This window comes from Penicillium chrysogenum, assembly GCF_028827035.1.
Source record: "Penicillium chrysogenum strain IBT 35668 chromosome Unknown utg000001l_segment0_segment0, whole genome shotgun sequence".
In the NCBI taxonomy this organism is placed as follows: domain Eukaryota; kingdom Fungi; phylum Ascomycota; class Eurotiomycetes; order Eurotiales; family Aspergillaceae; genus Penicillium; species Penicillium chrysogenum.
The window spans coordinates 2,769,710-2,795,156 of NW_026622749.1; the positions used below are offsets into that span (position 1 = coordinate 2,769,710).

Sequence of the window (25,447 nt, forward strand, 5' to 3'; positions counted from 1 at the left end):
ATATACAACATACAACGCATATTCCAAGTACCTGACCAGGAACGAGATATTCCCCTGACCCAGTAGATGACGCAGTGGAGATGTAAATGGCCTATCTAGACCGTCCCGTTCCATGGTTCGCTTCGATGTTTAATTGGTAGCTTTGATTGGTTCCTGCCAGTTTCAGATACTTCCAATTATAGGGAAATCTCTTATATTGTTTTGTACACATCTACAACATACCTAGGTACGGTGTACTATACTTCAGAGACATTCACTGATCATTCATGTGTAAAAACTACAGCATCCCCGAGTTTGAGAACGCGAGTGTTCCACTTCTTGCTTCCCGGCTTGACGCGTCGCGTCATTGGAAATCCATCGCCTAGACCTATTGACACGCAATGGAGTAAACCAACCCTGGAAACTACAGGGAATCCGGGAAAAAAAAAAAAAAAGAAAAAAGAAAAACAGATAAAAAAAAAGTCACGCATCTAATTGCCTAGCATGGGTAAAAAGCGGAAAAGACCTATCAAGGACCGCGGGCCCACGTCCTCGTCTCACATGGGTATCACCACATCTCCCCGCCGTTTCAGAACCTCCCATGCGCCAATTTCCCTGGGAACAGAAACAAGCCATCCCGTTATCTCCCTGTACTACCTACAGGTGGTACCCTTGCGGGAGTACCTGCTCCAGCAACTTCCCGTGACCTCCAAGTCGCGTCGGCGCCGTATCCTGACACTGGACTCGCGTGAGGACCAAGAGACCAATGCACAATCCCAAACACTGGCGGAACTGCTAGACTCCACCCTGGTGGGTGTACTCAAGGAATCTTCTCCGACTCTCAATTCGGAGCGACAAAAGCAATACTCCTCTTTTAATGAGTCTCAATCGCGGCCGATTCTCATCAGCACCGATACGGGGCCAACCTGTCCGCAGTCTGAGGTGCGTTTACGAGGGCCGAATCATTTCTAGGTATCGGTTTGCTAACCCTTGTTGCAGGTGGTTGATTTTGTGATCTGGAAACTTTTCAATAATAACAATGGCTCAAAGCCCCAGCATCTGCTGACGCATGGCTTCCAACGCCCGTCTATGGTGCGGAATGTTCAACAAACCAGTATTCCAGGCACTGTGTCTCAGTTTCCGAATCAGAATGTCCAGGTTCTCAAGGACGGTGCATGGGCAGAGGTCCTTGACTTGCTTGGTAGCAATGGGGAGGAGATTATGATGCAGCTCCTTTTCGATTGTGGAGTTTTCGCCGCTATTAACGCTCGAAAGGGCATCTACTACCAACTCAGTGGTATGGCTTCGCCAAGCTGTGGAGGGAGAATTGACACTGATAATCTTTTTTTTCATTCTTTTAGGTATACCGCTCTCGGACCTTGAGCCTTTGAGCGATGCGTCCTCAAGAGCCAATAGGTCTGCTGCCACAGCACAGGACCCGAGGCCTACAACTGATCCGAGACATACTAAAGAGAAAGCTGAGCGTAAACAGAACCCCGATAAGACACTCCGGAGTCCAAACAGTATTGTGTTTCTACGGCGGCGTATTCTCTATGGACGTGCCGAGTCCAAAAAGAAAGTACCTTGTGGATTAGGACAGACACGTATGTGCTTCGCCGTTCAAATACGGAAGTCCAGGTTTATGCTAATTCCCACTCCAGATGTTCTTAACCGCTTCTCATCGCTTGATTCAATGGCGCAAACGGTCCATGTAATGAAGTACATCTTTCCCCGGCAATTTGGCCTGCTGAGTGTGTTTACGTTGAACTCGAATGGACGCAACATCATGGACGACTCGAAGAGATTCATGTTTCGTGAAAGTGAGATATCTCATCTGGAAGAAGAGAAACGACTACAGCGGCCTCAGCCCGAGATTGAATCCGCCGATGCAGATCATGGCGTGAGAAGTTGCAAGGTCCCTAAGAGGCTTCGTGGAATTACTATAGAGCTTGTCCGGAAGCTCCGGAACCGCAACGCACAATGCCCCTACGGAGAGTTGCTGCGGCACTATTGTCCAACCGAAGTGAGACACTTTCGTTTACAGCGGCTAGGGTTGTGTAGCTGACCTTTCGCAGCAAACCGGACCCAGCAGACTTGGCGCACTTGCGTCCACACCTGATGCCAAAAAAAGCGAGCCTATCTCCTCTCTCCAGTCGGCTTTAGTAACACAGGTGCGAATTAACCAGCCATCGTCAAGTGGCAGTTCGGCGCAGACCTCATGTGAGGTCTCGAGATTAGAGCCGCACACGGCTGTCGATGCATCTTGTGGAATCGATTCCAAGGGACCGGCGAGTCGAAAAGCTCCAGTCAATCTAACCGATTATGCGACTCCGGCGTCTTCTGTCTCAGCATTTTGTCGAGCGGTGATCCAGAAATTGATTCCCCGACAGTTTTGGGGAGCTGGTCCGGATGGTATTTCGAACTTTAAGCTTGTTCTCAGACATGTTGACCGGTTTATCAAATTGCGCCGATTCGAAAGTCTAAGTCTGCATGAAGTCTGCAAAGGTGTCAAGGTTGGTCATTTTTTGCACAAGACTGATCGTCTGAGACAGAGCCGTACTGATCCAAAAGCTAGATAACAAGCATTCCTTGGCTGGGCCCACAGGTCCAGACGACTTCAACGTCTAAGACAAGATCGAAGATAGCCCTGTCTGACTTGCACAAACGCACCGAACTATTCCATGAATTCATCTTTTGGTTTTTCGATTCAATTCTGATCCCTCTCATTCGTTCGCACTTCTATGTCACCGAGTCTCAAACGCACCGAAACCGCCTTTTCTATTTTCGTCATGATCTGTGGCAGCAGTTGACCAAGCAACCCTTCGGGGACTTGAAGGCAACGATGTTCGAGGAGCTCGAGCCAGATCAAGCCCAACGTGTGCTGGCACGGCGGTCACTTGGTTTCGGTGCTCTCCGTTTGCTTCCCAAATCTACAGGCCTCCGGCCCATCCTAAATCTTCGCAAACGAGCCTGGAAGGAATCGTCATGGGGGAATTCGAAAACGTACCTTGCTGCCAGCATCAATTCAACTATTACGCCTATCTATAACATGTTGACTTACGAGTGCCAGCAAGTTCCAGCCAAATTGGGCTCTGCGATGCTCTCCATTGGGGACATGCACCGCCGGTTGAAGGCGTACAAAGAACAATTGTCCAAAGGACTGCCCTTGGGTTCCAATCCTTGGCAGTCCAAGCTCCCACAGATGTACTTTGTCAAGCTTGACATCAAAGCTTGTTTTGATACTATACCCCAGAAAAAGTTGCTTGATCTTATCGCAGAGCTGGTCTCTGAAGAGAGCTATCAAATCTCAAACCACGTCGAATTCCAACCCCCTCTTACTGCGAAACAAGGAAAGCCCACCCGAAGATTTATGAGCCGCGCTGCGCCTGCGATGAGACCGCGTTACCTACTAGACTTCGTCAATAGTGGAGGTGCGGCGAGAAAGGCCAACACCGTTTTCGTTGACACTATGCGTCAAAAAGACCATGATGCGGATAGTCTCCTGGACCTCCTCGACGAGCATGTCCGGCACAACCTCGTGAAGATAGGCAAGACATATTTCCGCCAACGCAACGGCATCCCTCAAGGCTCCGTGCTATCCAGCGTCCTTTGCAATTTCTTCTACGCCGAACTAGAGCGAGAGGTACTGGGTTTTATCAACGAGGATTCTCTACTCCTGCGACTTGTGGATGACTTCCTCCTGATCACACCAGATGCAGCCGTAGCAATGCAGTTCCTGGAAGTAATGATCCGAGGCCAACCATCTTATGGTGTACAAGTCAATCCAGCCAAAAGTATGGCCAATTTCAGCGCAACGGTCGACGGCACATTGCTCCCCAGACTAGAAGGGACCCAGTTATTCCCGTATTGTGGTAATCTCATCGACACCCATACCCTTGATATCCACCGTGATCGAGACCGCATCCTAGAAGGCGGAGAGTCAGCGGCTGCTACTCTCTCCAACACCTTGACCGTCGAGGCCGCCCGTTTTCCCGGCCGCACCTTTCACCGCAAAGTGCTCTCCTCATTCCGCCTGCAGCTACATCCTATGTACATCGATGACGGACATAACTCGCGCACAGTTGTACTAGCCAACCTCTACTGCAGCTTCGTCACTTCTGCCATGAAGATGTACCGCTATATGAAGTCACTCCGGGGCCGTGCGCACCCCGGCCCTGCCATCATAACACAGACGATCCGCGATCTGATTTTGCAGACGGCCGGCATGATCCAGGCCCGGCGTGCTAGTGATTCGGAGACTTCATTTTCGTGTTTCGTCCAGCGGTGCCATTTGCAGTATTTGGCTTCTGCGGCATTTCGGTTTGTATTGAAGCGCAAGCAAACGCGGTATGTGGTGGTGCTGCGCTGGCTAGACTCGCTAACCAAAGATTCTCGACCCACATCAGATTCCGAGGCTTTGAGGATGGCGCAGGTGGTGAAGAAGGGCAATGCGATGTTTGAGGAATGGCGATTCTAGAATAGTTATACAGTGCTGGGGCGTGGAATGCCGGCAAACCCGAGTTGGTGTAAATTGTATGACCAATTGCTCTCAACCTGTACAATTGTACTAATTAATCCATACTGTGCCACATCTTGTCAGACAGTAAGTAGGCATTGGGCACCAATCCGACTAAATCCGACTAGAAAAGATCATGGTTCAGGGGTTCAGATCAAGATATGTGCGATCAGATATTTGCAAGGCTGTGTAGGTTATCCCTTCCCATCTGGGCAGAGATCGGTTCTCATCCAGAATGTACTGAATACTTTGTTGGTACTTCCCGATAACCCTTTTTGAACTAGTGTCGCGAAGTATCGCCGAGGTACCCCCCTGTTCTCGGCCAGACCGAGTGCGGCACTGCCTGAGGCTCTCCGCTTGCAGTCTTCAGTCTTCAACATCACAGCTTCTTCTTTTCACTCTCTTTTGGACTTGGTCTTCGTCTTTCGTTTGGAATTTTTTTCTTCTTCTCTGTCTACTTTCACCCCCACGCTCATTTCTCTCCTTTTCTTGTTTACTTTAAACCTCCTGATGGTCAACCCGTAATCTCCCCTGATCCCTCTTTACACGACTACACCTGATCTGGATTTCATCAGGCTGCGGCTGTGCCTGCAATTCGTTTCTACATTAATCGCCTTCTATCGCGGTGTTATCGTTTCCTGTCTGAAGACCCCCTCGACTATTGTCATCCAAAACGCCCGAAACTCGCGTCTGTTGTCGACCCCTTCCGGGCATCCCGTCGATTTACTCCCACCCTGTGTTTTCTTTTTCCTAGGCAGATCAGAATTGCGGGGATCAATACGTCTGCATAATTACATGAGATCATGACCACCGTGTGCCCAACACCCAATTCTCCCCCGAGCTCTCCGGGTCCAAATCCTCCAAATCCTCCTCGTTTCATTCCTCCTCCCACCCGGACGGTCCGGACAGTATCTTTACGGACATCTCGAATTTCGAAGATATTGGCTTGGAAGATGATGCCGATTTGCCATACACCGATCCACCAGTCTCATACGGCCGCTCTGGGGCAATGGCACGGTCGCCCGCCGCCAGAATGTCAAGCAAAGTCCCTGCTGCCTCAACTCGCGAGTTGACCGCGACCCCGAAGCCTCGCAAGCGAAGCCCCCTGCCCCCGCTTCACAGTGGATCGGCCAATGCGCCGCCGGGCTCCCTCGCGCCGAGAACTGGAAACCGGAGAGGTTCAAGCAACACACTGCAGTCTCCCGGTTTGGCACCATCGCAAGCTCACCGTTCACGATCTGTCTCACCACTACGGCCGACCTCTAGTCGCTCTGCCTCGGCTACCAGCCTTGCTCTGTCTCCGCTATCCGCACGAGTACCCACCCAGAAACAAACCTGGCAACCGAGTCGCAAGTCGCTTAAAGACCTGGAAGAGGAATACCATGATTCGGACGATGAACTACCGGATGATGCAAGTCTGTGGAATATTCCTATTTCTCCGCGCCCAGTGCAAGATCGGACTCCGTCACGGCCTGCCAGTCCAAATGGCCGCAGCCCCGGGCGGCGACCACTGCCTATCCAGCACACCATAGCAGGAAGCGATAAGTCACTCGAAAACACAGCCAAGGCATCCCGCATGAAGCGTGTACAGCGATCGAGCTCCGCAGGGCCGGAGCGTGGACAAATCTCGCCACGCAACCCTCGCACCTACTCGTATAACAGTTATCTATCTGACTTATCCGAGGAAGCAAAGATCATCACTGAAGCTCTGGAGCTGCATGCTGATGATAGAGTTCGTAAGCGGGAGGAGCATATTCAAACCGGTGCTGCGCGGAAGTCTAGCGAGGATTCGCATCGCGCATCCCGTGATGCTGTCGCTTTACCGCCTCTGCAGAAATCAAATATCATGATCGATCCGCTGCCAATTAGCAAGGAGAAAGAAAAGGTTTTGACGCGGACACGCCCAAGTTGGCTTCCGCCTAAGGACCAGAAGGAGGAGAGAAAACACCTGAAGCAGTATCAGCAAATGATGGCCCAGTCTCGAGAAAGCGGTATGTCCTAAGACAAGATTCCTGAAGTATTATCGGCTCTAACTGGTACTTCAGAGAAACGTAAAGCTGCCAAGGAGGCAAACGCGCAGTGTGAAAAGGACAACACCCGAGTAACACTGCAGAACATCTGGGACGAATACGTATATCCGAATTGGGACCGCGCTCTCCGCGAGCCCCGGATTCGCGAATTATGGTGGCGTGGAATCCCGCCTCGCAACCGGGGCAACATATGGAAACGAGCCATTGGCAACGAACTAGAATTAACCGAGGAAACCTACACCAAAGCGCTGCTCCGAGCAAAGGATCTCCAAAGCAAGAAAGATGGAGAAAGCGAGAGCAACAAACGATTACTGGACTGCTTTGAGGCGATCGAAACAGACGTACCCAAAGCCTTCCCAGATCTGAACCTCTTCCAGGAAGGCGGACCACTGCGGGAAACCCTGATTGACGTCCTGCAAGCATACTGCATGTACCGCAGCGACGTAGGCTACATCCACGGCCTGCACAGTATCGCCGCCCTCCTCGTTTTGCAATTCCCCACCCCCGCTTCCGCCTTCCTCGCCATGGCCAACGCCCTCAACCGTCCTTTGCCCGTCGCGTTCCTCACTTGGGACCGCGGCGCCATGGCCCGCTCCTACACACTAGCCTCGGACACCCTGCGCTACAAGTTCCCCCGTCTACACACCCACCTGACCGAAACCCTCCACCTCTCCGAGCCAGAGATTTGGGAGCCGATCTTCCGCTCATTGCTGACAAACGGCCTGGACCTCGAACGCATCTCCCGTGTCTGGGACTGCTGGGTCTTTGAGGGCGACCGCATCATGATCCGCTCCGCCGTCGCTATTCTGGGCTGTCTCCAGGCGCAGTTGTTCTCTTTCCACCAGACTGACGACCAGTCCCGGCTTGCTGTGCGTGACGTGCTGGGCTGGGGTCCCCGCAGTCATGGAGCAAACAACCAGAAACCTAAAGAGCGGCACAGCGCCCCTGCTGCAGCTGGCTTTGGTGGTGGACAAATCCAGAACCCCGGCGTTGCTGATTATTGGGTTCTTACTGCCGCAGGCGACGAAGATGGGTTTATGAATGCCGTCCGAGAGGCTGGGAAGGTGCGCCAGCAAACTCAATAGTCTTGTTGGATATGATACGGGCTGTGTTTTATTGGGCCTCAGAATCTGTATGCTCTGGCCTGTCAAGCGCGCACTTTTACCCCAGCCTTTTCTTTATTTTTCCTCTTTTTCCTCGCCATACCCACAAGCTCACGATGCCTCGTCAATCTTGATATCCACTCGCTATCCCAGAGAACGCATAGCATGACATCACAGCCTGGCCAACGTCTTGGCCCTACAATGAATTGTCTATCCCGTATACGCACATGTCACTCGCTGCACAGCCTTTTGTCTATTCTCTGTATCTTGGACTGCATGAGAACCACTCGTTTCTCCCTTCTCGTTATATTTCTTCTCTTTTTCCCATCCATGAATCCCAGTATTCTTAGCTCATTGTCTGGTCTTTTTTCACTTCCTGCTTTTCCCACTATTTCTCCATCTTGTATTTTTAGCCATCCTGACTTTCATGCCCTGATGCAATCGCTGTTCTTCATCGTTGGTACGTACTTGTTTAGTGGTATTACAAACAATTCAGGTCTTTTCAATATTTCGATTGTTCTTGCTAGAGGAATAAGGTACCTCTGCATACTTGAGGAGGCAGTATTGGTCCACGGGTATTGGATGGATGCGACTGACTACATCTAGATCCCTCAAGGGACAAAGCCCCAAAGAGGGTAAAGCTATACCAAAGGATACATCTTAGGGAAGGAATATGTCTCAAGTATCGCTTTTTTGATTCAAAGGTATGTATACTCATTATATCCAGGGGTAACAGCCTCTATTGGCATCTATCTTTCCCCTTCGCTCTCGCCAAATTCATGGAATCATCGTGACAAAGAAGCTATCAACATTGAAATATTGCATGTAATGACAAATGATCGAACAAAGCAACCCGATATAGGGAGAAACCAAGTAACGAAGCAAGCCAATGTGCTTCATGAGAAGTGTACGATGCGGCTAACCTCCTGGTTTAGTAAAATTGCACATATCTTCGAGGTTTCCTTTTTCGGCGAGGGTATCATCATGAGCAACCATTTCCAAAGTGTCATTACCACGCAGCCCAGGCCACAGGACCCTTGGGGAACATCCGGACCAAGACTTTACGCAGTTCATCCATACAGAGGACGCCCATTGCAAGACCAAGCGGGATACACCAAAACTCGATTGGAACCGAGGCCGTGCTGAAGAGGTTCTGGATGCCGGGCACCTCAGTGACGAAAATAGCGATGACCAGCGAAATAAGAATGGCCAGAGGCAACCACGGATTGCGACGGGCTGGCCGAATCGGATCAGCTTGCAGCAGGGACATACGCTTGCTGCGGACAGACAAGACGTTACCCCATTGCATGATGACCAAGGTAACGAAGTAGACGGACTGGCCCACGCTAACGAACTTGGTCAATTCGTCCGCGCTATATCCATGGAAGCCATCGGCATAGCCTTCAAACGCGAATATAAGGTCGGAGAAGGGGATACCGGCGTGACGCCACATGTACAGGAAGAACATAGCGTGGGCGCTGAATGTCTCCATCACACCGACGAACAGGTACGACTGGCCGTAGATGCGGAGGTTGATGAGATGGTCTTTTGTTGGACGGCGTGGGGGGAGACCGAGGAGGTCGAATTCTTCCTTCTCCATGATGAGCGAAAGAGACACGAACAGATCGGTGAAGACGCAGATGATGATCATGAGGAAGGTGCTGAGCGGCGCAGGACAGCCGAAAAACACGTTCATGAGAACGGGCCAGATCTCGGACCAACTACCTGCTGGGAGTAGGTAGGCGATTACCTTCTGCAGGTTCTGGAAGACTAACCGGCCAAGACGGATGGCCTCGATGATAGAGTCGAATTTGTCCAAGAGGACCAGATCGGCTGCCTCGATTGCTACGTCGCTGCCGGATCCGACTGCAATGCCCACGTCTGCTGCGCGCAGGGCTGGGGCATCGTTGACGCCATCGCCTGTCACGGCAACTACGCAGCCACGAGCTTGGAGCTCTGTTACGATTCGAAGCTTTTGCTCTGGGGTTGTGCGAGCGAAAACAATCTCGTCGTAACCGCAGATGGTTTCCCAGTCCTCTGAATTCAACGAAGAGAGGTTAGGTCCTTCGAGAAGCAGGCTGTGTCGTGACTTAGGGACTTTGACTTCCATTGATGGGTCGAGGCCATCTCTCAGCTCTTCGATGGTATCTGGCTCGGCTTGTCCGTCATAAATGCCAATCTCGCGAGCGATAGCAGCCGCCGTCAAGCCGAAGTCGCCGGTAACCATGAAGAAACGGATACCCGCCTTGCGGCAAGCTGCGACAGTTGAGGCGGTCTCTGGGCGTGGGGGATCAACAATGCCAAAGATACCGAGAACTGTGAGATCCTGCACACCATGGTCTATCATCTCGTTACTGAAATTGTTAGAGCCGGGGGCGGAGCGTGGGATGTAGCGACGTTGACATATGACAATCACCCGCTCTGCGCGGCGTGATAGTTTAGCCTGGAAGTTCGAGAATTTTTCCCGCGCCTCGCCATCTAGTGGACGGACTGCATTGTGAACAGCGGACCAGTAAGTGGCGCAGCGGTCCAGCAGCACATCTGGTGCTCCCTTGACGTAGAGAATGAATTCCTTGGTAGATTTTGGATCGCGGTGCAGGGTGAGCATCCACTTGTTCTTTGAGTTGAACGGAATCTGATGCATACGTTCATACGGAGCCAGGATAGTCGGGGAGGTTAGTCCGACACTGTCACCAAATCTCAAAACTGCCGCATCTGTAGCATTGCCATTAACGGTACGTTCATGGATGGGCAAATTCATCGTAGTCGGCTCGAACGTGGCATCATTGCACAGAACTGATGCTTGTAGCATATTTTGCAGGCCTTCGGGAAGATCAGCAGTTCCAAATTCGCCAGAAAGTAAATCCTCGAGGCTGTATTCCCAATCAACCATTCCGAGTGATTTGACAAACATGCGGTTTTGAGTGAGAGTGCCAGTCTTGTCGGAGCAGAGTACATTCACACAGCCCAGTGTCTCGACAGTCGACAGTCCCTTGGGCAAGATGTTTGTCTGTTTCATTCGTCTGGCAACCATCATAAGGGTCAATGCGACGGCCACAGGCACACCTTCAGGGATGAAGGCAACAATGCACCCCATGACATTGTTCAGCATAGCTACAACACTCATGTAGGAAGGGTGGTCCCGGTGCAGCCATCCTAGCCAGGTGAAAAGGATCAGCGAAGCCAAGAACACTGTAAGGATGACAATGATTGTGACAAAGCGATTGATCTCGCGTTGGATCAAGGTTGACTTTTGCTTGACACCGGCTGTCATTGACGCAATTCGTCCCATCACGGAGCGTGAGCCGGTCAAAACGACAATACCAACAGCATTGCCATTAGTGACGCCGGTTCCCATGAGAGCAATATTGCGAGTTTCCAAGAAGTTGGTCTCGGTGCAGTCAATGGCGCCTTCAACCTCGTCCGACTCGCCTGTCAGAATAGCACGATCAAAGCGAACATCGCCCGAGCTGGACAAAAGACGCATGTCGGCTGGGACCTTATTCCCCATTCCAATGTGAACAATGTCACCAGCGACCAGTTCTGTGGCAGGAAGACGAATGAGTTTCTCGTCGCGCATCACCATGGCTTCTGCGGGGAGGAGATCTAGGATCGAGTTCATGACACGCTTTGTGGACCAATCTTGAAAAGCCGAGAAGCTTGCCTGCAGAGAAATGACGATCAGAATGAGGACGGCCATGGCGAGGTTTTGAGCTGAGGGTGGGTTGCTGAGAGGCTTCCAGCAAATGAAGAAGATGACGACTCCCACCCAAAGAACCGAGCAAAATCCACCAAAGACGTAGAAGAAGATCTTCTTGAGATAGTTCTCTTGATGGTGGGCAATTATATTCTTGCCATCTCGCTGCAAACGTGTGGCTGCAGAGGAAGAGCTTAGTCCAGTACGCTGATCAACATTGAATTCTCGACACAGGCCGTCGGTGGATATGATGTGGAAGTCCAAGTTCTCGAAGTAGTCTTGATGGGGTGGCTTCTCCTTTGTGGAATCGATAATGGCCTCTTTGGGGGCATTCTGGGATTCCGAGATCTGGATGGAGATGGTTCGGAACTCAATTGGCAGTTCGGGCATTCCCCGAACACTGCTTCTGGTGCTATGAATGGTATCACGGCTTATCGAGCGGGTCCGATTCAGCTGAGTCGGCTGATAGATAGGCCGAACTCCCTCTGCGGAGGTGGATCCCTCGAAGGTGATCTGCTTGGGACGTCCAGTGCGTTCATCATCTTTGAACTTATCACCTTCTGACTCGACATCGATGTCGTTCTTGGTGTTATCTGGGCTCATGGGTGCCGTGAGTTGAAACAGAGGTGTGGAGAGGACGGAGGGAATAGTATGGGATATAAGTAAAAGCAGGCACTAAGTCGAACAGTATAAGAACGATGACAGCCCTGGCGGGAAAGCAGAGACTAAATGAGAACAGCGAAGAGTAGCTGAAAGATGAAGGGGAAAATAGTAAAGGTGCAACCCTCGGCCTTTTATATTGGAACTAGGGTGTGGGAGGCTCCAGCATGTCTAGACCGAAGCTGGCTAAGCTCATGTATGAATTGGGAAGGTTCTCCCAGATGCAGGAAATGTATCACGCACGCGAGTCCACGAGGGACCTGCTGATTGTGGGAAACCAAATGAGGGAATAAAGAGAAGATCACATCCATACGGAATACATCCATAAGGGTCCACAGATACATAAGTGTAGAGGTTTATATGACAGGCAGATAGTACCTTATATGTCTGTCTTGAAACGTTGCTATATTACATACATATACCGTATTATCACAGGGGCTAAGCTTTTTAACCAATCATTAATGGTAGACTGTTGACATGTGACAATACAGAACACAGCCCTAACTTTCTCCTCTAGTTCAGCTGCACCAAGTTAGCTAGATATTAAAACAGAAGAGATTTCTTGCTTGTGGTAGTAAAATAGAAGAACAAATGCCGCAGATTTCCTAAAGCAGGCAGAGTGAAAGGAAAAACAGAAAGGACACAGCCACGAAAGTGTGGTGTTAGTTCCCGTGAGGGATTTTTCCTCTCCACAGACCGATGCAGACTCAATTCAGACCTCACCCAACTCCGTCACTTTCGCTAAGAGCGGCTTCGAAGGATTCGAAAAAATTTAATCGCTCTCCAGATGAGCAGTTTGTCCCATCCAATCGTAAATTATCTCGGTTGACTCCAATCGAGTCCAATCTATCCATGGGAAAGCTATGATGTAGGGTAGCAGGCATTGGAGTTGGACATTCTCCTCCCGTGCAACCCTTATTCATCTTCCACCCAGGCCCCGGGATCAGTAAGGGGGAATTCGCTCATTCAAATCCCAGTCTATAAAAGGTGTTGGCTTGATGCCTCGTTGAAAATATGATGTTTCTCTCTATTCAACATTCTGGAGTTCTCCCCCGTTATATACATACAGAAAGGGGCGACGCCACACCTTGTACACCATTTGAACTGTCATGCGTCCTCCAGCCCAGGCCGTCGATCATAACCACACCTTGATACGAGGGAAGCTCTCAGCTGAACACCACCTATCCAAGGGTACCGCTATCAAGAACAACATTCTACCCCTGTTGAGATCGGTCCCAACAGACCAGCAGCCCTTGTTAAGACAAGACTCAGCGCCATCAATATCTACACAATCACAATCACAATCTCCATCCCTATCGCCCAATCTCTCCTTCATAGACAAATATGGCCGTTATCGCCAGATGGTACACTATGGCTCGAACAGCACAACCCGTCTCCATGAAAGCAAAACAAAGCAAGCAAGCGATAGTCAACTAGTCGCAATCAAAGTCTATCGACGCTCCATCCTCAGAGGTCCTCCAAGCTCTTCCCACTCAACATCCCTCCATCCAAGCCACCCCAACATCCTCCCAATCCTAGACATCCTGCATAACGAACGCGCCGAGCTCTGCCTGGTAATGCCATACTGCGCCGGCGGCGACCTCCACACCCTCCTATCCCGCAAAGGGGCCCTCCCAACCCAAGAAGCGGACTGTATCATAACCCAGATTCTGCGCGCGCTTGCCTCCCTACACAATCACGACACGGCACACCGCGATGTCCGTCTCGAGACAGTTCTGCTCACTGCCAACGGAGCTGTAAAGCTAGCCGGGTTTGGCGATGGACATATCCGGCGGATGTGGGAGGAGTCCGCTGAGGCTGGGCGAGGAGGAACACTTCCCCCGCGACCACAGCCATCTACACATGGTGCATGGTCGTTCACGCTACCGTGGCCGCTGAATTCATTATGTCGTCAGAGTTCTGGGTCTTCTGGCAATGGTGGTCAGGCTGTCATTGCGAACTCACCCACTGCTTCGTTTGTGGGTATGAGACTCCCGTATATTGCCCCCGAAGAATTCGACCTTCATTTTCTATCTCATTGTCATGATGGACACGATAACCGTGATGATTGTGATTCTCGTCCTGCTGATGTATGGGCAACTGCTGTGATTTACATGGCGCTGGTCACTGATCGGATTTTGTGGCGTAGTGCGCGTCCTAATCAGGAGGATGCGCGGTATCTGGAGTACCTCCATTCTCGTAGCGGGCAGGATGGATACCCGCCTATCGAGGCTCTGGGGCAGGTATGTTATAGTATAATTTTCAGGGCCTCCGGCACCGAAGACAAATCGCTAATATCTGGTCTGTAGAGACGACGCAACGCTATCTATGCAATGTTGCACCCGTGTTCGTGGAAGCGTATCACAACTGCGAAGTTGTTGCAGTCAGAATGGATAAATAGTGTGGTGGTTTGCGAAGCAGGCGCAAAGGGATATTGAACAAGGCTGGACCTTGATACCCCCATATAATGCGTGCTTGGTGGCCTGAAGATGCTATATTACATCTTCATAATCATTACTCAGGCGCAAATTACGACATGCTTCTTTTGATATGTTCTTGGCGACTACTCAGATACCCTCAAACAGATAATAAATTACCTAGTTATACACAACTCTCAAGTCCACCTAATCAAACAGTCCCAGCAGCAAGAACATACCCGCCATCAACCACAACCGTCTGCCCATTCAAGTACTGGTTGCAAACCGCAAAAAGCACAGCACTAGCCATATCCTCATCCTTCCCAGGCCTACCAGCAGGAACCTTCTTCTGATACTTCTCCGCCGGAATGTAACTCTTCTGCATCTCATCACTCTCCCCAGCAGCCATCTCACTAGGGAAAACCCCAGGCGAAATATTATTAACCCTAACAGTCAGTTTAGACGAGCTAACCTCCTGCGCAAGCATCTTGGTCAAATGAATCGACGCCGCCTTGGAAGCATTATACGCAAAATGATGCTGCGCAACCTTCACAATCCCCGAGATAGAAGTCGTGTTGAGCACAGTGCTAGACCAACCATGCTCGACCTCCGAGCCGCGCTGCAGCAGCGGCAGGAAAGCCGTTGTCATGAAGAAGAGCTGCGAGACGTTCGTGCGGAACACCGAGTCCCATTCCTCAAATGTCGCGGCCGGGTCTTCGAAGAGGGATTCACGGAGCTCGGAGGTATCTTCGCTCTCGGTTCCTTGTGTATGGCTGGATATTCCGGCGTTGTTCATTAGGATTGAGAGGTGACCTTCCCGCGTGGAGATCTCGGAGACTAGCTTGCGGATCTCGTCTTTTTTGGTTACGTCGCCCGGGAGCGCGATTATCTTGCCGCTTATTTCGTTTTCGACGTTGTCGTAAAGATTGACTACGCGGTCGAGCTTCTGTCCTGTGCGTCCGGTTATGTAGACTTTGGCGCCGTTCACGGCTAATGCTTGCGCGGCCATTAGGCCTATCCCTGAGCCGCCTCCTGTGACGAGGGCCACTGCTGTTGTTAGGATGGGGTTGTTGATTAGAGTTATTATTATAGCTTACCTTTGTCCTTCACATTGAATAGGTTTTCTAGCTTGAAGCTTTGGTTGCTTTCATTGGCTGCAATTTTGGTTTCTTCTGAAATGGGGGATCTTCTAGTAGGATTGACTCTGAATTGGCGAGAAGGTAAAAGAGGAGAGAGCTTTGGTACTCGGGTTGGTGGAATTGGTGTTAGAACCGTTGGGCTCTTGGTGAGGATCGGTAGATAGAATCGCGGCATGGCTGTTCAGGTGTACATATAGGCGAATAGAATGGGGACAGGTTATGGCTTTTCGAAATTAGGACAAAAGCTTAAACTTCCAAGGTCATTCTTATGATAATTTGGCATGAATCATTTGTAGGTCATATGCTCCAATCAACAATTCCTAATCTTGAATATCAGAGTCCAACGTGGTAAGGGCTCATATATATCAGAATGACGTCACTTCACTTGTACAGACAATACAGGAGTAGAATATAACAACATATAACTATCTTATTGTTTAATAGAAGAATTATAAGAATTATAAGGTCTTGAAGGGGCTTCGATTGCACATATCTAGAAATTTCCTAATGCTGGAGATATATTTACATACATAGTACCCGAGACGAAGATAGACTGCATCTAAACCATCCTCATTTGCGATGTGAGTCTGATGCTAAAAGTCCCGTGGCCTGAAATGCGCGCTATCCAGAAGTACGTTCACAGCTTGGCCTTTGCAGCCAATGCCTCGCTGACCGGCGCTACCTCAACCATCATCTTACCGGTGTTAGCACCAGCGTAGAGGTCAACGAGACCCTGAGGCGCCGCCTCCAATCCACCATGCACGATATGCTCCTTGCGCTTGAGCTTACCCTCGGCCAACCAAGAGCCGAGCTCCTTGAGGGCAGCTGGGAATTGCTTCGCATGATCGAAGACAATGAAACCCTTCATGGTGATCCGTTGAGACTGTCATCAATTAGCCTGGAAGTCCAAAATCTCCCAAATCAAGAGAACTCACAATCACACTCATGAAACTGGCCGGACCCTGCGGCTTAGCAGCATTATACTGACTGATAGCGCCACAGATAGCAAAGCGCGAGTTAGTAGCCGCCCTCGCCAAACAAGCATCAAGGATATCACCACCGGTATTATCAAAGAAGACATCAATATACTCAGGCGTAGCGAGCTTAAGCTGTTTCCTCCAATCCGCATCCTTATAATTGACCGCAGAATCGAACCCAAGCTCCCTAACCAAGAAATCACACTTCTCCTTAGTACCCGCCAACCCCACAACACGCTTAGCGCCCTTAATGCGCGCAATCTGGCCAGCCACCATGCCCGTCGCGCCCGCAGCGCCAGAAACAACAACCGTGTCTCCCTTCTTCACCTGCGCGATCTCAACCATGCCGAAGTACGCCGTCAGCCCGGTCATGCCGAGCACGGACATTGCGTCTGTGGGCCGTCCGCCAGCTGGCACGGTTATCTTGTCTGCTTCTTTCGCGCTGACCACGGCGTACTCCTGCCAGCCGGAGCTGGCGACGACCCAGTCGCCTTTGCTGTATTTGGGGCTCAGACTGCTGCCTACGGCGAGGACTTGGGCGATGCTCTGGCCGCGCATGATGGCGCCTTGCTCGACGGGGGCGATGTAGGAGCGTTTGGCGGTGAGCCATTGGCGCATGGCTGGGTCGAGGGAGAGGTAGTGCACGCGTACGAGGAGTTTGTCTGTAGGGACATCTTTGGGGATGGGGAGGGTGTTTAGGCGGAATGTACCAGTGCTGAGAGAGGGGTCGATGGCCGGGGCCGGAGGGGTGGTGTAGATGATTTGTTTGTTGGACATTTTGGAGGATGTTTGAGTGGGATTATGAGTAAAGGGAGAAGCTGTGTTGTACAGAGGGAAGAAGAGGAGGTAGAGATATAAGAATCTCTAGGTGGTATCGGAGATGCTCCATATTAGGAAAACTGCTCCTTGGACCTCGGCTTCCCCCCGGGCCAAGTAGAAGTGTTGAATAATCAATTTCCTGGGGATGCATTATTTGTTTCTCATTGGACATAAAATAATATATGCATGAACCCTGGAAGATCTCAGTGATATACATAGAACAGTCCGATCTACACGGAGTCCATGATCAATGGACCCAATCGGCTTTCATCGTGACGTCATTATCTAGGAAGTATGGACCGAACGAGAACTACGAGGTCTATGAGAACTGTCATATTTCTCCTAACACCAAGGGCAACTAATCAAATATATATATACAATCATGTCGCGAACCTACCAAAGCTACGAACACGCCGATCCAACCCAGACTTCTCGCGGCGCAGTCGGTGGCGGCTCTTCAACTGGCGCTCCAGGCCTCCCAACAGGCCTCCGCGATACACAATCTCAGTACGATTCATCCAAGGGCTACAATCCTGCCACGGGTGCCAGTTACTCAAAATCGTCAGCAGGCGGACCAACCCAGACCCGCCAGCGACCGCTCTCACCGTCGCCGTCTCGCAGTGATGACCGGATGGTAAAGGAGGCACGCCTCCCGCACACGGCCAGTACGGCGCAGCGTGCGGAAATGGAGGATCGTTCGGCTTCTGGGTCTTGGGCTGCACGAGCTGGTGGGGGGTTGGAGACAAAGTGAAAGGCGCTGCGGCGTCGGTTCATGTAAGTTGGAATCCTTTTCGGGGGGAATTGGGGTCTGATTGTGTTATAGGGTGCTGGAGAGTCATTGCGTGGGGCGTTGAATACAGCTGTAGATCGGACATTTGGGTCTAATGAGGGTGCTGAGCGGAATCGAGAGATTGCGAATAAGGGAGCGGAGGAGATTCGGTCTGGTCGGTTTACGGAGAACAGGTAATATCCAGATAGATAATGTAATGTGATAGCTTAGAAATAGTAGGAAGATATTTCCAGAATCTACTATGAAGCTTGGTCATTCTCACATGCAAATGAACGGGCGATTATACCTATGTACTTACTATATGTACTATATCTACTAAATGTACTAAAATGTACATATATGTAGACAGGAAAAGATAGATATGTACAATCTAACCTGTACATCCAGCCAAGCATCTAATCTTTGCTTAAAATTTCTTAAAAAAAGTTCATTGCAAACGTCCACGAGACGTTTAACTTTTTTATAGAACATCCGACCGACCCGGAGGGCTGTGCTGGTGGAACCCACTGTTTTATGAGAACATTCGAAAAGAAAACAACTCTTCTTCCAAAATATACATTGTACCAGTATACAGATATACAGATATACAGACATACAGACATACAGATATCAGGAGCTTTCTACAATTACTCCACGTTTTGCCCCCCACAATTGTTGCATCATCCGGTCAATGCCAAGTTTTGTGACAGTTGCACGCTCGTACGACCTCATGCTCTGAACCAGTTATAGAGCTGCCTCTTTTCTCGGCCTAAATCGCCATGACCTCAATTCCCGCCGACCAACCGCATTCCTCACGCCTGGCCCCGGAAAGCGCTGCGCCGACGGCCGCAACACCGCAGAAACAGACATTGTACTCCGAGACGTCTTCGAATCTGGCCGTTTCAGACTCCCCCTCCCACTATTCATCATTCTCCAGCTCCGATAGCGACGAACCACTCCCGCACTCGACCGAGGTTACCGATGAGGATGTCGCCGGCGACGTGGTGGGGGTTAGCATCGGGCGCGAGCAGAGCCGCATGAAGGCCCGAGCGACCCCATTGGAAGAGAAGAACCGCGTGCTGGAACATCAGGGATCATACTTTACGACGATACCGGATAATATAGGCGAGGATGGTCTATTTACGTCGGAAATCACGGCCGAGCCTGAGTCAGTGGAACCCGAGGTCGAAAAAGCACCATCGCCAGCACCGTCACCGCGCGAACGAAGGTCCGGACATAAGCCTAGGGCATCATACCCCTCCGCACAGTATAACCAACCGGAGCTGGGCCACCTTGCGCATGGACCTCGCAGTGATCTGTTTGCCTCAATTCCTGAAAAAGCCGGGTCGAAGGATACAGCCGTGAGTCAGCGGTCTGGCTTTGTCGGGACTTTACTGAAAAACTCATTGCCTCGCCGACCGCGCGCCTGGTCTGGCGAGTTGAAGAGATTCCTGCCTGATCTGACCTCTTTGAGGAAACGGCCCTCTCTCGCGTTCCGTGTCCCCAATGGCCAAAACCGAATCCGCAGCCAGACGGTAGCCCCGCCAGCTAAAAACAACTCGGGATTGCCGAAAAGAACTTCATCGTTGGTCCTGCATTCGCCGCCGTCACCCCTTGACCAAAGCGGCTCTAGCATTGAGGATGATGCAGAAGCCGCTCAGCCGATACCTGAGCTGCGCTCACCAGATGGAACCTCGGCCGCAAAACATTCCTTCATAAGGAGGCCTAGTTCAGCAATGCCCGGTCGACCGCCAAGCTTGCGGAGGTCCTCGTCGGATCACTCACTGTATCTGCGTGCGTCGTCTACGGCATCATCGCTAGAGCAGCGACCATTATACGAGAATGTACATTCTCAGGTAAACAGTCGGTTCAAGGCAATCAAGGATAGTCTCCAAGACTCGAGTAGCAGGCTGCTCAGCATGCCTAATCTCCATCTGCAAGATATCCGCACTGATTGGGGATCTCGTCCGTTCTTGCTAGAGCTTGGAAATGGTTCATCAAATAACAGCAACGGTGTGTGCGGTACTACCAAAGCGGAACAAGCACCGCAGCTTGCGACCCCGCCGATAACACCACGGAACAATCAAAGCATAACTCATCCAATCTTGGAAGAAGCAATGGCAGATCTTACGGGTGATGTCGTGATTCTAGGAGGCTACCGAGGATCAATCCTCCGGTCCGCTAAGCCACCCCATCGTCAACTTTGGGTGCCGATGAAGGTTGGCCTGAATCTGCGGAAAGTGGACTTGGAGGTCGGCCTGAACCCAGAGGATGAGGAGCGCATGGAGGAGACAATCATTCCATCTGGGGTTCTCTCCCACGTCGGCCCAGTTGACGTCTGTCGACGATTGATGAAACGGTTGCGCAAGAGCGAAAATGCCCTACGTGGCGACCTGCGCGTCCACGATTATGGCTACGACTGGCGTCTAAGCCCCGAGCTGCTCTCGCGCAGGCTCATCGCCTTTCTAGAGAGCCTGCGATGCAACCAGGAGCCTTCACCTGGCGAACCCCGCCGCGGCGCTACGGTCATCGCACACAGCCTGGGCGGTCTCATAACCCGACACGCCGTGAATGAGCGACCTGACCTCTTCGCCGGGGTCGTGTATGCAGGCGTACCACAGCACTGCGTGAACATCCTCGGACCACTCCGCAGCGGCGACGACGTCCTCCTCAGCTCGCGCGTGCTAACAGCCCAAGTAAACTTCACCTTCCGCACGAGCTTCGCCCTCCTCCCAGAAGACGGACACTGCTTCATCGACAAGCAAAGCAAAAAGGAATTCCGCATCGACTTCTTCGACCCCAAGACCTGGGAAGAACACCGTCTCTCTCCATGTCTCGGTCCAGCTCTCCCCGCACCGCCAGCCCCAACCACCCTGGGCTTCAAAGACATCCCTATAATCGGCAAGCGCTTCTCCATGGGTCTACGCGACGACTCCGACGAACTCCTCACCCAAGACCTACACAACCTCCCGCAAGACGGACAGCACATCGCAACAGACAAAGACATCCGCGCCAGCAACACACCACATAACCCAGGCTCGTACGCCGCATACGCAGCGGAAAAGGCCGGAAACCCGGCCGACGGCTTAGTCGGACCAGGCGCACAACCGCGCAGCAGCGCCACGACCTCCAAAATCGCCACGACGACCACCATCCCGCGCGCCGCGGCAAGGGAATACCTGCAGCGCACGTTGGCGGAGACGAAGCGGTTCAAGGAGAACCTGGCGTTCCGGCCGTCGCACCATTCCGAGAACAGATACCCGCCTGCGGCGGTGTTGTACGGGAAGACGTTGCCGACTGTGTATGGGGCAAGAGTTGTGTCGCGTGAGAGTATTAAGCAGGTTGATGCGTATGATGATCTTGCGTTCGCGGCTGGAGATGGGGTTTGTCTTGCTTCGGCTGCTATGTTGCCGCCTGGGTATAGGATTATTAAGGATGGGTTGGTGAAGAGTGATCGGGGGCATGTTGGGTTGCTTGGGGATCTTGAGGGTGTTGGGCAGTGTCTTAAGGCTATTCAACGGGGGAGGAAGGAGGGGGTTGGATTGGGGGAGAAGGAAATATGAGGATTCGGTGTGGGCTTTTTCTTTTGGCTTCTGGTGTTGGTTTTCTTGATCTTTTGATGTCTTTTGATGATACCATTGTCATTCGTTTTGATGATTTTTGATGGGTTCTGTTGGCTTTTTGGCGGCTTTTGGATATGGCACATTTAGATGTGACTGTATCATACTAGCATTGAGGTATATTCTCATTTCTATACCAGGGAGTGACTATTTATATAGAAATATAAAGATAGAGAAGGTAGAGCAGAGCTCAATATACGAAAATGAATAGATTCCCTTGCACACACGCTATGTAACCCCATGTCATTCTATGTATGTGCTTTTTGTCCTCAGTCCAATGCCCATTGGAATAGACACAGTCTCTATTAAGACCAAACAGAAGGAAAGGAAACAGTATCCCGAAAATTCCATCACAGTATATGAAGTATAAAAAAAGAAACCATGAAGAAGGATGCTATAAAAACCCAACAAAAGGAAAACAAAATATCATCAAGTCTTTAATCCGTACGCGAGTTGGCAATGTTCATAACCAAGATGTCGCTCGCGCCGACCTTAATCAGCTCATCCATTACGTTAGCAATGCTCTTCTTCTCCACCATCGAGCTGACAGCAACCCAGCCCTCCTCCTCGAGCGCGGTGATAGTAGGCGCGCGCTTGCCGGGGGTAACCTTAGACGCAACAGACAGTTGGTCACGCGGGATGTTGTATTGGCACAGGACGAACTTCTGTGCGGTGATGACACCGCGCAGACGGGAGCTGAGGAGGGTGAGCATGTCGCTGTTGGACTTGCGGGACTTGACCAGCACGGCAGTGCTGGAGACAACGGTGTCAATTGCCTTCAGGCCAGCGGCCTTCATAGTCTCACCGGACTCTAAACAGAAGATTGAGTATTAGCAACGGGTTCGGGCATGTTCCACAAGGTAAGAATTCATTGACTGGCATATATGCAACATACCAACAAGATCAACGATACCATCCGCGACGCCGAGAGCGCAAGCAGCCTCAACACTACCGCCAACATACTTGATCTTGGTGGAGAGCTTCTGGCCAGCCTCGACGCCCTCCAGCTTACGGAAGAATGCATCAGTGAGCGCAGTGAAGCTGGTCACGACGTTGCGACCAACGAGGTCCTTGGCCTCCTTGAGGTCGCCCTTCTCGGGGACCTGCACTTGCAGCTTGCAGGCGCCGAAACCCAGGTCGAGGACCTCCTCGACGTTGGAAATCTCGCCGGCGGGGAGGGTGGCATCGTGCTCGGCAACTTGGTCGCGGCCAGTGATGCCCAGATCGACGCGGCCTTCACCGACGAAGGTCGGGATGTCGGCGGCCGGCAGGAAGATCAGCGCGATGGGCAGGTTCTTGACCAGCGCGATGTCGAGGCGGGTTTCACGGCGGAACTGGACGTCACAGCCGGCGAGGAGGTCGAGGGTTGCTTGTTGCAGACGTCCTTCTGTATAGTGGGGTTTGCGTCGTCAGTCTTGAGTTCTTTATGTTTGTTTCTCGTTCATGTGGGTATCGCTGCTCGCAACGGTCTATGAGTCACGATGTAGGAGGGCACTTGCTTTTGGGCACGGCGAAGAGAAGACGGCCTTCGAGGCTGTTTGGAATCGTGATGTTAGCAGGAATCCCAATGCGGGTTTCTAATTGAGATTGACTCACTGGTTGACGAGATCCATGGCGATAGAGCGGTGCGCCGCGGGGCTTGCAAGGGGTTTTGGTGGGGGAATAAGCTGATCGGAGATCAATCGACAAAGAGGTTAAGTCAATTGCAATTCAGAGACCGTGGACGTATCTTGAAGACAAGATAGAACAATTGATATAGTCCGGAGGAGTCAGAGGGAGAGAATGACTCGAGCTTCTTGCGGCAGAAATTGGAGGGGCAGATTACTCCGGTGGACGAATGACGGGACCGGGGAGCATGTACCGTGTTCGCTGGACAGTATGAGCCCACGTGATAGAATTCTGTGGTGTATGGCTATCTAAAATATCTACAGGACACTTGGTTTGGTCTTCAGTGAGTCTTTTAATTGATTTCATAGAATAATTGCCCGTGGGAGCCGTAGTTGTCTAATGATGTTGCTGAACGATATCGGAGGGCTGAGAAAATATTCTCTGCCTGAATCTGCCTGAATCTGCCTGCCCTCTCAGGTGTCAAAGTTTATCCCGCTGACTCATCTTTTGCCTGACGGCTCAGGTGTCCAGCCCTGAGCCCTCGCGTAATTTGCACGAACCCACACAGGCCAAATTCCACTTCAACACTCTCTTACCTTCAGTCCAACCAACTCCAACCCTCGAGCTCAACGCCCTCTCCTTCCCTCCAAGATGGATTCCAGCAAGCAGCCCGTTAAGCTCGTCAAGGTGACCCGTGTCCTCGGCCGCACCGGTATGTGCTATCCCAACTTTTTGAAGCTCCAAAACCCACAATTCGATATTCGATATTCGCGGGGTGCACCCATTGCGCCCCGGATCGCCCGACACAAACCGATGAAAACCAGACACTTGGAGGAATAGCAATGGCTAATTTGTGGTCAATTTATTTAGGATCCCGTGGTGGTGTCACCCAGGTCCGCGTCGAGTTCATGGACGACACCTCGCGCTCCATCATCCGCAACGTCAAGGGCCCAGGTATGCGATATTGATTTCTTTGAATCCGGCGTCTTTGGGGATCACAAGAGGAGGCAAGAAAGACCACATGGGTTCTACCTATTCATTATGGAATGAAAAGAGGGCCCATGTTGGAAATATAAATTTCGACGATCGACCCAAAAGACGAAAACTTTGCCCGAACCACATCGCTAACATATATTCCCTCCGCACCAGTCCGCGTTGACGACATCCTCTGCTTGCTCGAGTCCGAGCGCGAGGCCCGCCGTCTCCGTTAAAATCCACCAAAACGAAATTTCGCTCGCGTCGTCTATTTTGTCTCTCTTCTTCTCTCGCATATCCCTTACGACCGGTTTTTCATGATTACTCTTCGGCCAAAATCGAGTCCCCCGCTTTTCTTTCTTGCCGTACATTCAACCTCCTATCTTCCTCAGCCCTAAACCGCCGCGCTGCCCAATCTTCCCCGTCTGCCGACTCTCGAGGGCCGTTTCTACGATTTCCGACGTTTCGACTGGAGGTGATGGTTTGGGTGGATTGACTTTTTGGTTTTTATAACGCCGAAAGTCCCGGAAGGTCGATTATGGAGAAACGATCGTGAGAGAGGGGAGCAGAGAGCGCAAAAAAGATAATAGAAGCCTTTTTTTTATTGATACGAGAAAACGAATTCAGGTTCTTGCGCGAGGGCTGGTTTGTGGACTTGTGGCACGGTCTGGTCTGGTTTCGATCTTGGTGTTTTACTACATACACACGTCCATTTGGGCGTGCTTGCATGGGCTCAATGCGACAAACGAGGTTGTGATGTTGTTTCCTCCCTTCTTTTCCACGTACCAGCTTCTCCCCATTACTGGTACCTAGAAAAGACAAACGCCGATTCGAACCGGAGCCCGATCGACAAAAAGAACAATGGAATCCCAAAAAAAAAGTTTGAAAACTTCCAGTTCAGCCTTGTCGAGGTCGAGGTTTTGAAAGCGTTCGTAGAACATCTGGCCAGTGTAGTCTGTGAGTTCAATCTAGGTCAGGATATTCCGGGGCTTAACCGCTGTCTGGGGTTCCCAACTACATGTCTAGCAAGTCCACCTGGGCAGGCGACAGTAGCTATGTAATGTCCCTCTATAGATGGGGAGGTCGTCTGTATGTCTTAGTGTTTCTTGCTATAAAGTGGGAAGGGCAAAGGACGTCC

At 51.2% G+C, this 25,447-nt stretch overlaps 11 protein-coding genes across 11 annotated transcripts; 6 read left to right on the forward strand and 5 right to left on the reverse strand.

Moving 5' to 3' along the window:
- Positions 1-483: 483 nt before the first annotated feature.
- N7489_001116 (telomerase reverse transcriptase) lies at positions 484-4,456 on the forward strand (the record flags this gene model as incomplete). Its single annotated transcript, XM_056706871.1, has 6 exons — positions 484-921; positions 979-1,276; positions 1,341-1,583; positions 1,641-2,002; positions 2,055-2,492; positions 2,555-4,456. The coding sequence occupies 6 exons, from the start codon at positions 484-486 to the stop codon at positions 4,454-4,456; spliced, it is 3,681 nt and encodes a 1,226-aa protein (XP_056571173.1).
- An 842-nt stretch (positions 4,457-5,298) lies between these two features.
- On the forward strand, positions 5,299-7,610 carry N7489_001117 (putative TBC domain protein; the record flags this gene model as incomplete). Its single annotated transcript, XM_056706872.1, has 3 exons — positions 5,299-5,307; positions 5,337-6,486; positions 6,541-7,610. 3 exons carry the CDS (start codon positions 5,299-5,301, stop codon positions 7,608-7,610), a joined length of 2,229 nt encoding a protein of 742 aa, XP_056571174.1.
- A 1,027-nt stretch (positions 7,611-8,637) lies between these two features.
- On the reverse strand, positions 8,638-11,928 carry N7489_001118 (cation-translocating P-type ATPase; the record flags this gene model as incomplete). Its single annotated transcript, XM_056706873.1, has 1 exon — positions 8,638-11,928. The coding sequence occupies one exon, from the start codon at positions 11,926-11,928 to the stop codon at positions 8,638-8,640; it is 3,291 nt and encodes a 1,096-aa protein (XP_056571175.1).
- A 1,166-nt stretch (positions 11,929-13,094) lies between these two features.
- N7489_001119 (uncharacterized protein) lies at positions 13,095-14,423 on the forward strand (the record flags this gene model as incomplete). Its single annotated transcript, XM_056706874.1, has 2 exons — positions 13,095-14,228; positions 14,295-14,423. The coding sequence occupies 2 exons, from the start codon at positions 13,095-13,097 to the stop codon at positions 14,421-14,423; spliced, it is 1,263 nt and encodes a 420-aa protein (XP_056571176.1).
- Positions 14,424-14,613: 190 nt separating this feature from the next.
- N7489_001120 (SDR family NAD(P)-dependent oxidoreductase) lies at positions 14,614-15,716 on the reverse strand (the record flags this gene model as incomplete). The annotated part of the gene is made up of 2 exons (XM_056706875.1): positions 14,614-15,449; positions 15,500-15,716. The coding sequence occupies 2 exons, from the start codon at positions 15,714-15,716 to the stop codon at positions 14,614-14,616; spliced, it is 1,053 nt and encodes a 350-aa protein (XP_056571177.1).
- Positions 15,717-16,178: 462 nt separating this feature from the next.
- On the reverse strand, positions 16,179-17,295 carry N7489_001121 (MDR family NADP-dependent oxidoreductase; the record flags this gene model as incomplete). The annotated part of the gene is made up of 2 exons (XM_056706876.1): positions 16,179-16,424; positions 16,477-17,295. The coding sequence occupies 2 exons, from the start codon at positions 17,293-17,295 to the stop codon at positions 16,179-16,181; spliced, it is 1,065 nt and encodes a 354-aa protein (XP_056571178.1).
- Positions 17,296-17,719: 424 nt separating this feature from the next.
- Positions 17,720-18,304, forward strand: dprC (the record flags this gene model as incomplete). Its single annotated transcript, XM_056706877.1, has 3 exons — positions 17,720-18,065; positions 18,092-18,111; positions 18,161-18,304. 3 exons carry the CDS (start codon positions 17,720-17,722, stop codon positions 18,302-18,304), a joined length of 510 nt encoding a protein of 169 aa, XP_056571179.1.
- A 581-nt stretch (positions 18,305-18,885) lies between these two features.
- On the forward strand, positions 18,886-21,669 carry N7489_001123 (uncharacterized protein; the record flags this gene model as incomplete). Its single annotated transcript, XM_056706878.1, has 1 exon — positions 18,886-21,669. One exon carries the CDS (start codon positions 18,886-18,888, stop codon positions 21,667-21,669), a length of 2,784 nt encoding a protein of 927 aa, XP_056571180.1.
- A 494-nt stretch (positions 21,670-22,163) lies between these two features.
- On the reverse strand, positions 22,164-23,339 carry N7489_001124 (ATP phosphoribosyltransferase; the record flags this gene model as incomplete). Its single annotated transcript, XM_056706879.1, has 4 exons — positions 22,164-22,537; positions 22,622-23,113; positions 23,250-23,260; positions 23,323-23,339. The coding sequence occupies 4 exons, from the start codon at positions 23,337-23,339 to the stop codon at positions 22,164-22,166; spliced, it is 894 nt and encodes a 297-aa protein (XP_056571181.1).
- A 562-nt stretch (positions 23,340-23,901) lies between these two features.
- N7489_001125 (40S ribosomal protein eS28) lies at positions 23,902-24,901 on the forward strand. The gene is made up of 3 exons (XM_056706880.1): positions 23,902-24,046; positions 24,205-24,288; positions 24,484-24,901. The coding sequence occupies exons 1-3, from the start codon at positions 23,986-23,988 to the stop codon at positions 24,543-24,545; spliced, it is 207 nt and encodes a 68-aa protein (XP_056571182.1). The 5' UTR covers positions 23,902-23,985; the 3' UTR covers positions 24,546-24,901.
- A 103-nt stretch (positions 24,902-25,004) lies between these two features.
- Positions 25,005-25,250, reverse strand: N7489_001126 (uncharacterized protein; the record flags this gene model as incomplete). Its single annotated transcript, XM_056706881.1, is given in 2 exon segments — positions 25,005-25,118; positions 25,134-25,250. The coding sequence occupies 2 exon segments, from the start codon at positions 25,248-25,250 to the stop codon at positions 25,005-25,007; spliced, it is 231 nt and encodes a 76-aa protein (XP_056571183.1).
- Positions 25,251-25,447: the final 197 nt, after the last annotated feature.